We start from the raw sequence: 11,649 nt of genomic DNA, 5'->3' as shown, positions 1-11,649 counted from the left end.
AAAATTTTAAGTGGCTATTTTATAGTATAAATATATGTAGATTTCACTTTTGATTTGGATAGGACTAAAGTGGATTCAAGTTATTCGTAATGAGACAAAGAAATTGATATATTGTACACTCTAAACAGATAATAGATGAATGAGAAATTGTGTCTCAAATTAGACCCATTATTTGAATTGAAAAATGAAGTGGAAAATGATTGGCAGTAGCTTTTGCCTACATCAGAATGGAAAATATGTTTGCACTAGTATATATACAATACCTTTTAAATGAAATTTGAATTGTATAGTATAACTTAAAGACTTTCTGTTATGCACAAGGAGGGTTGCAAATCAAATCACATAAATGTCATCTAAAAAAATTGGCAGCTTATTAATTCCAATACAAATCTGAAGAACATTAAAACCTTTTATTTTTTGTCTCTTCCTCTCTCAAAATCCTTTTCTTCGAAAATTTTAACAACACTTCCGATAAAAAATCGAAGTGCTTACCTATTGTTTTAGTTCGACGAGAGTAATATAGCTTGAGGGCTCAACTATATATATATATATATGTATAACTTTGTGGAAAAGTAATGATGATGAAGAAATGAAATTGGTGGGAAAAGGAGTCATAATGTAATAAAATACAGTGTAGGCAACAGCCGCCTATGTGAAACAAACACATAAGGTTAAAATCTCATGATAATAATGCACGGAAGAGCAATCAGTATGTTTTGGAAAGCTGAAATATTTGTGTCAAAACCCAAACCCTTATCCATCAATCAATCCACTATTTCTACTTTGCAAATCACCATTGTCAATTCTATATATAACTGTATTTTTTATGCCTGATGTGGAAAAATAAATATACCTAATATTAATAATGTATATTAAAATTTTAAATTTATTTAAATTTTAAATATAATAATAATAATTATAGTGTAAACTATTTTTATAAATTTGATATTTATATTTTGTTAGGAAATAACTAATATATAGTATTTCAATATATAATGTCTATATTATTATCATTGAAAAAGATAAAACAAATATTGTGGATGCATGTACATGGTAACAAAAGTTGAAAAAAATAACAAAAATTATAACGGTAGGGGTATTTTTGATAAAAACATTGTATAACACAACTCTTATAGTATAATGTATTAATAAATAACAAAAAAAACGAACATAAATAAAGGTATATAACATTCATTCACACTTATTAGTTTTTATTTAGATTAGATAATATTCGTAAAATGTCCTAATTTACGTGATTAATTAATCATTACTTATATTTTAAAAAGAAACATTATTTTTTATTATTAATTATAACTAATTAATTAATCGCATGCATATATATTTTTAGTGTACAAGTAATATTTTTTCCATCCTTTTTCTTTTTGGCAACAACGGAAACATGTAAGACTGTGTGCACAAATCGAACACATTACTATTCAGATACAAGAATCATGCTACATCCACTCGATAACCCCTTTCGGCACATATTTTTCTTTCTTAAATTGTTGTCCGTAGTACATATATTAATTAGCTTGTACGTTATTAATTGATTTATAAGAAATAATATACTCCGTAGTAACAATTTGTTAATTAAGTTTTTTCAATTATATTTAAAATCTAAAAATTTAATAAGATGGGAATAAAGATTGGTACCTTCATTTATTTATTTATTTATTTATTTTTACATTAAGGTATAAGAGTTGTACTCTATATATAAATCAATACAATACTGACATATAATACATTGTTGTGAATATTAATTAGGGAATGATTATTGTAAGGAATGTAATATTAATCTTCGTATAATGCTGCCAACAAAAATTCAGTCTTTACCCATTTCAAGATGTAAAAGATATGCACGCATGGACAGCTCAATTAGTCACAGAGATGAAGTTTGGAAGCAAAGACCAAGGGTCGAGTCTAAACAAATCGAAAACTCTTAACTCCAAACACATAAGATGTTGGTATCATATGGTGTGATTCTCATTTGCAATTTGCAAGTACAAAATTTAAAAGTTATTTTTAGACTAGAGTTCACAATGCAAGTAGACTCGGTCCATAGTATAATTTGTCATTTTAAGTGATCTTAGTTCATGTTGGGCCTGTCCAAAGGGAATACTAGGCCTGTATTAGTCCCTAGGCTAGTTTTGATCATCTAGACTTGAACTGATTTGATGCCCATTTCCACCACTATAACTACTCTTGCTTAATATTATTGTTACTTATCACATGTATTGGTCTATTTATATGTAAAAAATTATTGAATTTTAAATAATTTCATATGAACTATTCTCACTTTTGTTGCCTCGACTATTATTCCTAAATCACTTGTTTAGTAAGACTGGGCTCATCCCTAAAAAGGATTAGGCTTTCAATCTGGCTGGGCAGTTCTTCAAAATGAAAAATGCTACTTCAATTCCTAATTCTACTTCATCAATTAAACATTTGAGTTTTGATATAGGTCATATCGGTAACATAGTTAACTTATCAGTCAATTTTAACTTGTTTAACCACTATTAGTTGACTAGCTGTTTGACTTGATTAAACAACTAATATGAGTGTTTGAGTAATAAGCTTTTGTAAGAGCTTATGAATTCAAAACGCTAAAATTTAAAGCAACTTTTTCAATCAGTTTTTTGATAGAATAAATTATAAAATGTCATTTTGCATTAATCAGCTAACAACTAATTTACCATAATCTTTCTACAACCAGTTAATGTTATCATCTAGTCAAACCCGCTAACCCAATCCGCTAACAGCTATTTGCCAAACACCTCCATAAACATTTTTCTTGGAGCACAAAATAAAGATAACTTATCAATGGTTGCTATGTCAAGTAAAAGTGAAGAAGTAGAAATTGTGAATCGACCTAGTAAAACTTCTTTCAAATTTGAAAGGCTTGCAAATTATAGTTGTAGTAACTTTTTTTTGACAGCAATTAGAGGGTTCTTCAATTTTTGTTTCTTTTATATAATTTTAAATGTTATTATTATTATTATTATTATTATTATTATTATTATTTAAATATGAGAGAATTTCAAAAATGTAGAGAAAATAGTATTAAATTGCAATATGATGATATGATAATAAGAATCACTTACAAAAGTGAAATAGTATTGCAAGATAAATACAACCTAATTGGATAAATTATGTATTCTCCCCTGGCATTTTTCACCTCTTTTGATAACATTGTCCTAAAAGTATGCTCAGTCAACAGATGTAAATATTTTGTAACCTTCAGAGCTAATAAAACGTTACAAATGTATAACACCTTTTTCAGTTCCAAAGCTAATTACATTTTTCGAAATTTTGAACTAATTATGTTTTTCTAAATACAGAGAGCTAATTTCACTCTTTTTTCTATGCCGAGAGAATCTCGCAATCACTATTTTAAAAATGTGTATTGGTAAATCTCATTTTGTGTAATAACTCGTAAACCACGTAGAGAAAGTAAATCACACTAAAAAAGTTCTATGCAGCGGTTACACAAGAAATCATACTAAAAAGACTCTATGCAACGAACTCGACTGAGAAGGTATTAGCGAACTCGACTGAGAAGGTATTAGTAAAAATCAAACTCGTGACTTTCAGGTACGAAACTTATGCTTCACTCACTCCCTTTTAGGGAAAATTATTCCCACACAGCTCTGTCGTTGAATTTTATGAGTTAGAATAATGTACATTATGTGTTAAAATGATGAAACTTCTGGAATAAGGTAATGCATATTATGTGTTAGAATAATGTAAATTATGATTTAGAATAATGAAACTTTTAGAATAAGATAATATACATTATGTGTTAAAATAATATACATTATGAGTTACACAAATATATATTGCAGCGGGTTTTGTGAAAAAAAAAAAAGAAATTATACGAAACAACGTCGTTTTTGGACCATGGTCGCTATGTGGACGCTATTGCCCTTTCAGGGCTTGGCTAATTTCACCCTTATCCCTTATATAATTATATTTGTTATGCATAATTAATTTATTTTTCCTGAACAGATATTATAACTGCAACTAGTGGTTCTGCAGCATCAGCTTAATAGCAATTCTAACTAGTATCAACCCAGTCTGAGTAGTAAAAATTCAGAACTTTCAGAATCAAGAAACAAGCAGATTGCTGGCTACTTGCATGCAATGAATTTATATAAATAACAAATTGTGCTTCCAAATCAGATAGAGAGAGGGGGGTGGAGGGGAGTTGAGAAATGAAAAATACATACATGACCAAGAAAAAAGAAAATCAATGAAGTTATTGACAGAAACCATCGCATACCTACTGTCAGTGATGAAAGATCTCGACATAACTCTTGGCATTCCTAGTTTCACACCGAGTTAGATCAAGCCTAATCGGAAAGGTTCTCTGTAGTAAAACGCCATCCTTCACCACAAACTATTTGCACGAGGCAAGATCCAGAGTGAAGCTGATATCTAACTCGCGTTAGCTCATTTAGTGGCAACTCGAGATTTGATGCAGTGAAGCGTACCTTTTGAAGTGATGGTCCGATCCAAAAAGAAGTGCGACTTTCTTTATATTTTTTCATCTTTTCCCGAATCTCAAGCATCTATTGTTCTTGGATTCCGTTATGCTCGGGGCATGAGTAAGTTGTGGTTTACTTTGGTTCGAGAAGGAGTGTTTTTCCATCGCGTTTACAAATTTGCGCAAGTGCCTAATGTACTCTGGATATGTCTCCAAGTTACAATGCCCTCCCCCCTGCACCCACAGCGGATCATACTTCTCTTTCGAGAGCTCCCACAAGCGCTTGCCATGGGAGAAGTCAACAATGTCATCGGCTGTACCCTGCAAGTGGCTCTTTTCAGAATCATGTATAGCTACAAGGATGACCCGAAACGTAAAAAGGCTTTCATGTAGCAATGATAAGGACATTGAAGATTATCTAAGGAAATATCAAGACAAAACGAAAAATTAACATTGCAAGGAACTAGGCAAATTGAATCATTGATTTATACGTTCTTTCATAATAATGTATCCACAACCGTTCTTAACTCAAGCTCGTGTTCTATCCTATACTTCTATTCTTTATACACTGCCCACTTAGTCATTAACATGGAACTTCGATCATAAATCATTGACGCCATAATTGTTTACTAAATATAGGACTGAGATATGGAGCACACAAAAACAGTTTCAACTGCTTTAAAAACAATCAAACACTTATTAATACCTATTTTAGAAGTGGAGCGTCATAAAAGCCACACTATGTTAAAACCCTAACATGTCGTCGTTTTTATTGGTAAGTGAAAAGAAAACCAACAGAACACAGAGATGCAGGGTCTCAAAGCTATGCTCGAAACATATTCCAACATGTGTGGTTCATTAAGAATGTTTGTATTTGAAGTTCAATGCATTAGAAACATTCATCACAATATCAAGAGGTTAGGAAGGAAACCATTTCGCAGAAAGAAAGACAGGAGTGAGATCAGAGATGTTCTTACATGGATAACTAAAACCGGGCAGTTGACTTGCCGTATTTTGTCTATATTCTGAAAAGAAAAATTGAGCATTTCAAAACAAAATAACGCTTCAAACTTCAAGAATAAGAGATGAGCATTAAAAAATTTACTTACTTTAAATATGTCGAACCAGAATGTCATCTTGACAGGATATAAAACTCGTATTCCAGAAAGTATAGCGCTATGAAGAATAACAGCTTTCAGCCTCTGTAAACGAGATGCCAAGTGTAATGTAGGCCCACTACCGACGGATTGGCCATATAGAATCACATCCTCTTGCTTAATTCCATATTCGCTCTTCAAACAATTGTAGACAGCTTCTATGTCATAGTATGTGTTGAACTCAGATGGCTGTTAAATAAACGCAAAAAAACACTTCTCAAGAATGAAACTAATGCATAAGGCCATCCACATCACACAAGGTTACCTAATGAGTAGAACAAAAAAAAAAAAAAAAACACACACACACACACATTGAAATAATGTCCCAAAGAAGAGAACGAAAATGGTGTAGTCGGTTTCTCTTCCTCTTCCATCTCAAATTTTGAAATTAACAATTTCATGTCAAATTCAATTTCTCTGAGCTTTTCTTTATGGCAACTAAGGTGAATTATGATAAAGTATCTATCCAGTAGCACTTTAGACATTCATTACCTTACCAGAAGATCCACCATATCCTGAATAATCATAGCTGCAAAGAAGAAAAATTTCATGGTATCAGATAGAAAAGAAACACAACATAACATAACATACAGCACTTTAAAAAAGAAAGAATCTTTTCAAAATTTCACATCACACTAAAAGTTGCTGATCTGGCCAAATACATGCATCAAAGCAGATGAAATAACAAGTAGCTGATCTGGAAAAAAAAAAAGAGTAAGAGATCACTGACAGAAACAAACTAATGAGAAAACACACACAGATTTTGAAAAAAGGAATTCAATAAACAAAAATTCGAGCAATTAGGCAATTGGCAAATGAAAGTATCAACAGAAACAAGAATTGCATAGAAAACAGAATTACAGAGGGACAATTTTGAGCGATAGATGATGTTTTAGTTGATAAGCTCCAAGTCACAAAAAATAAAATAACACAAAACATTTGGGGAAAGAAATGAAACCTCATGATATTGACACGGAGATGAGCTCTGAGCTCAAGAAAGAGGGCCTGCATCTGCCCCAAATCCGCAGCATTACCGTGGGAATACAAGAGCGTAAACCTTGCAAAAGGATGTTTCCAGAAGGTGGCCACAATCTTGTTCCCGCCTTTAGTGTCCAGCAAATGCACGTCCACGTTCTTGTCCGCCGTCACGCCCGTGAAGCACAGCCGCCCGTCCTCGTCTCTGAAAACATCGTACGTCGGCGGGTCAGGTGGAAAAAATGCGAACTTTGCGGCCACGTTCGACGTCACATTCCCCATTTAATTTAAACCCCCCACCTGAAATGAAACCTCGCCTCGGCTCTGCAATGGAACATAGAGATTTTCTCCCCCCACCCCCACCCCGCCTCGGCAGTTGTTCTGGAAGAGATGAAGAGGAATCTTCTCCGATCGTTTTCTTGGTTCTGGGTTTTTTGGTTTCTTTTAGAGGGGTTGATAGAATGAATAGGGAAGTGAAAGATCCGATCTAAGCGGGCGGGCGGGGGGGAATGAGGAGCTTTGGGGAAACAATACAATACAATTCAATTCAATGCCCAAGAACCAGATTGAATTAAAAGAAGCAAACAACTGTTTTACTTTTATTTATTTATTTAATTTATTACAGACATTACAGCACAGGATAAGATGGAGTTGAGTTAGCATCCATCTATGTTGCCTTCTCGTACCACTCAGTAATCATCAATCAATTTGCAATTGTTGCATCTATTGGACTCGACTCGTACAAATGAAACCGTAAATTGAATGATCTCTATTAAATATATTTAATTTCAATTTTTTTAAAAATAAATTCTCTAAGCCAATGACTTTGTGGTTTGATAGGATGAAGTGACCTTTCTCAATGGGATGTCATGGTTCGAGTCTCAGTGGAGGCGGTCAATACTCTTTGTGTTTCGGTCCTCACTGGGGGCGATTTCAATAGGTTGAGAAAGTAGTCTTTGTGCTTCAATAGGTTGAAAAAGTAGTTATGAACAGAAACTACACATGGAAATATCAATGAGATGTTATTGGTATCTAGCTTCTAACTTGATTAGATCTCTCGTGTTCGAGCAAGAAATCCTTGAGGTCTTACTAGACACTAGACATGGACATTATTAATTTCAAGTGTGTGGAAGTTTAATAACTTCAAGTTCTACCTGATACAAACAAGATTAATTTTAATGTTTGCGAACTGCAGTGTATGGGTCTTAGTGTACCTGACTAAGAAAACATATGCATCGGACAAAAAAAAAAAACTTGTAGTTAGAGTTTGGTGGGTATATTTCAACAACTCATAGTTGATTATATTTTACTTAGTATTTTTATTTTTATTTTTTATTTTTTGTACGTCTTAGAGGGTATAGCATATGGTTAAATTGTCAATATCTTTATAAAAATATTTGATGTACTTCTAAAATCTTACTTCCAATTTTTTATCCTACTTGTGTTCAAATTGATTAGAAGAAGAAGAAAAAAAATGAATAAACATCATAGCCTCTTACTAAATTGAGCAATCAAAGCATGCCAAATCATAAGACGTATAAATTGGGAGTACAAATAGAATTACTCTATTTTTATTTAGAATTACAGAGATATGCAATTAATATCGTAGGATTTAGTAACACAATCATGTTTAATATAGTATCAATGAATATTTAGAACCATGTCTGTAAACACGTACGAAATTATCATGTTTGTACATACCAAACATTACTATTTAAATACGACACCTAACACCTTGCATGCCCCTATATGTTGACTTCTGCTTTAAAATAATGCACTGTGCTGCTGGTTGCAGTACTATATTGAATAATAGATTTGAACATCTTTTACCAATTTGACTGGCACAAAAATCCTATTTAGCTCTTGCAAAAAAAAGAAAAAAAATCATTATTTACTTTATGTGAAATTTTTAGATTTGTATAGTAGCAATTTAGCATGCATATAATAGGCATTTGGATGGTAAACTAGCATTTAAATGTTTAATTTTTTTTTTAGAGTGATAAATTAGATTTGGATCTCATCACTTCTAATGCCTTATAAGATAAAATAGCATCCATAGTGTTTGGCACTTTTTTTTTTTTTTTTTATAAAGTATAAAGTTATATTTAGCTTATTTCAATTCAAAGAGATAAGCTAATTAAGTTTGAATATCATCGTCTACAAGTACAACTCATATAAGACCAATGTTGTAAGAGTCGCTCGGCACACATCAACATAACTACTTAGCGCCTAGGCGCCAAAGTTTTTTTTTTTTTTTACATTCATTTAGGTAAGTGGAAATTAAATAATATTATAATAATTAACAATACCCCAGAATGTCAAAAGACCAAATCAGCTAAAATAAACGCCAATAGTCCAAAACGATTACTGAAACTCCAAAGTGGGAAACAAACAAGTCGGAAACTTGTGAAGTGGGAAAAGTTTAAAAAATAAATCAAAAAATCAAAAACCTCAAAACTCTAAACTATGGTTTACCGAGCGAATTGCAAAGGCAGGGACCCAGCGATTGGTGAGTGGCAATGGTGAGACCACGGGACTTGAGACACTATGATAAGCGATGACATCTTCGACAATCACTCTTAGTTGTGGCAATTGGTTGTTGTCCTTGTTGATGTTTTCGTTACGACTCACAAGTTTGCTAGTTGTGCGCTTTTTGCCTAACAGATTTTAGAGTTGTTTTGCTCAAAACTATGTCGTTTTGAGTGAAACAACGCTAAAATAATGTTGGAGGAAGGTTTGGTGAATTAGTTTGGTAGAGAAGAAGTTTGTTTTGAGTGTTAGATAATGTTAGTTAAGTATTAGCATTACAGGGTTGTTAGTAACAAAACTTCCATTTCTGTTATTAAAATTAAGTACATGACAACTACATTCCTTTCAACATTTACAAATTCAGAGTTCTAATAAAATGAAATTTCTTATTTGAGTATTGTAATTTTAAATATCATAATTAAAATAGGCAAAAGATTGAGAAAAGAAAATGAATAATTTTCACTACATTTTTGTAATATGACATCAGCACTATGAAAAATTAATGTACTTTCCATTAGGGATATCTAGAGGAGAGCATATCAATGTGACAATCATTATCATCGACAATACAATATACTTTGACAATATTGTTTGTTAACTTCAAAACTAATGACTCTCCCAATTTTATCATCAAATATTTCAATATAACTCTTACCATCTCTATAATTTCACAACAATAATATGTATATTTTGGATAGTGAAGTGTATGACTTTAGAGATATGATAAAATCATTGATTATATTTTAGAAAATAGTTTTAAACTGCAGTTTGGGTAAAATTCTCCATCATGAGAAAACTAGAAAAGCAATGTAATGTAGAAACAAGGTGTAATAATTATGAAAGCATCCCCATGCATCATTATGATATTTTTTGGGTCAACAAAGCATGTTATTATCAATTTCTCCTATTGTGATAACTTACAAGAATCCCACGTAGCTAGCTAGTAATGAAAGATGACTAGATACATTTATGTTTTGCTTTTATATATNCCAGAAGGTGGCCACAATCTTGTTCCCGCCTTTAGTGTCCAGCAAATGCACGTCCACGTTCTTGTCCGCCGTCACGCCCGTGAAGCACAGCCGCCCGTCCTCGTCTCTGAAAACATCGTACGTCGGCGGGTCAGGTGGAAAAAATGCGAACTTTGCGGCCACGTTCGACGTCACATTCCCCATTTAATTTAAACCCCCCACCTGAAATGAAACCTCGCCTCGGCTCTGCAATGGAACATAGAGATTTTCTCCCCCCACCCCCACCCCGCCTCGGCAGTTGTTCTGGAAGAGATGAAGAGGAATCTTCTCCGATCGTTTTCTTGGTTCTGGGTTTTTTGGTTTCTTTTAGAGGGGTTGATAGAATGAATAGGGAAGTGAAAGATCCGATCTAAGCGGGCGGGCGGGGGGGAATGAGGAGCTTTGGGGAAACAATACAATACAATTCAATTCAATGCCCAAGAACCAGATTGAATTAAAAGAAGCAAACAACTGTTTTACTTTTATTTATTTATTTAATTTATTACAGACATTACAGCACAGGATAAGATGGAGTTGAGTTAGCATCCATCTATGTTGCCTTCTCGTACCACTCAGTAATCATCAATCAATTTGCAATTGTTGCATCTATTGGACTCGACTCGTACAAATGAAACCGTAAATTGAATGATCTCTATTAAATATATTTAATTTCAATTTTTTTAAAAATAAATTCTCTAAGCCAATGACTTTGTGGTTTGATAGGATGAAGTGACCTTTCTCAATGGGATGTCATGGTTCGAGTCTCAGTGGAGGCGGTCAATACTCTTTGTGTTTCGGTCCTCACTGGGGGCGATTTCAATAGGTTGAGAAAGTAGTCTTTGTGCTTCAATAGGTTGAAAAAGTAGTTATGAACAGAAACTACACATGGAAATATCAATGAGATGTTATTGGTATCTAGCTTCTAACTTGATTAGATCTCTCGTGTTCGAGCAAGAAATCCTTGAGGTCTTACTAGACACTAGACATGGACATTATTAATTTCAAGTGTGTGGAAGTTTAATAACTTCAAGTTCTACCTGATACAAACAAGATTAATTTTAATGTTTGCGAACTGCAGTGTATGGGTCTTAGTGTACCTGACTAAGAAAACATATGCATCGGACAAAAAAAAAAAACTTGTAGTTAGAGTTTGGTGGGTATATTTCAACAACTCATAGTTGATTATATTTTACTTAGTATTTTTATTTTTATTTTTTATTTTTTGTACGTCTTAGAGGGTATAGCATATGGTTAAATTGTCAATATCTTTATAAAAATATTTGATGTACTTCTAAAATCTTACTTCCAATTTTTTATCCTACTTGTGTTCAAATTGATTAGAAGAAGAAGAAAAAAAATGAATAAACATCATAGCCTCTTACTAAATTGAGCAATCAAAGCATGCCAAATCATAAGACGTATAAATTGGGAGTACAAATAGAATTACTCTATTTTTATTTAGAATTACAGAGATATGCAATTAATATCGTAGGATTTA

General features: G+C 32.7%; 1 protein-coding gene across 2 annotated transcripts; it reads right to left on the bottom strand.

The window, feature by feature from the left end:
* Positions 1 to 4,096: 4,096 nt before the first annotated feature.
* On the bottom strand, positions 4,097 to 10,553 carry LOC116011670 (alpha/beta hydrolase domain-containing protein 17B-like). Of its 2 annotated transcripts, XM_031251072.1 has the most exons (6): positions 10,152 to 10,553; positions 6,599 to 6,732; positions 6,133 to 6,169; positions 5,593 to 5,829; positions 5,461 to 5,508; positions 4,097 to 4,804 (listed from the first exon to the last, which is right to left on the bottom strand). In XM_031251072.1, the coding sequence occupies exons 1-6, from the start codon at positions 10,314 to 10,316 to the stop codon at positions 4,544 to 4,546; spliced, it is 882 nt and encodes a 293-aa protein (XP_031106932.1). In that variant the 5' UTR covers positions 10,317 to 10,553; the 3' UTR covers positions 4,097 to 4,543. The 2 variants fall into 2 exon arrangements, with proteins under 2 accessions (XP_031106932.1, XP_031106931.1); XM_031251071.1 differs by lacking the exon at positions 10,152 to 10,553 and having other exon boundaries at positions 6,599 to 7,131.
* Between the last annotated feature and the right edge of the window lie 1,096 nt (positions 10,554 to 11,649).

The sequence above is a fragment of the Ipomoea triloba genome, chromosome 3 (assembly GCF_003576645.1).
Source record: "Ipomoea triloba cultivar NCNSP0323 chromosome 3, ASM357664v1".
Lineage (NCBI taxonomy): Eukaryota > Viridiplantae > Streptophyta > Magnoliopsida > Solanales > Convolvulaceae > Ipomoea > Ipomoea triloba.
Note: the sequence above shows the minus strand (reverse complement) of the source record. Positions and strands in the feature narration are given on the sequence as shown.

Bases quoted from the DNA above. Each gene is read 5' to 3' on its own strand.
- LOC116011670 (XM_031251072.1), bottom strand. From the start codon at position 10,316: ATGGGGAATGTGACGTCGAACGTGGCCGCAAAGTTCGCATTTTTTCCA. The intron at 5,830-6,132 runs GTAATGAATGTC...TTTATTTAACAG, and splicing joins ATGGTGGATCTTCTGGTAAG to CCATCTGAGTTCAACACATA. The intron at 4,805-5,460 runs GTAAGAACATCT...AGCCACTTGCAG, and splicing joins GCCCGGTTTTAGTTATCCAT to GGTACAGCCGATGACATTGT.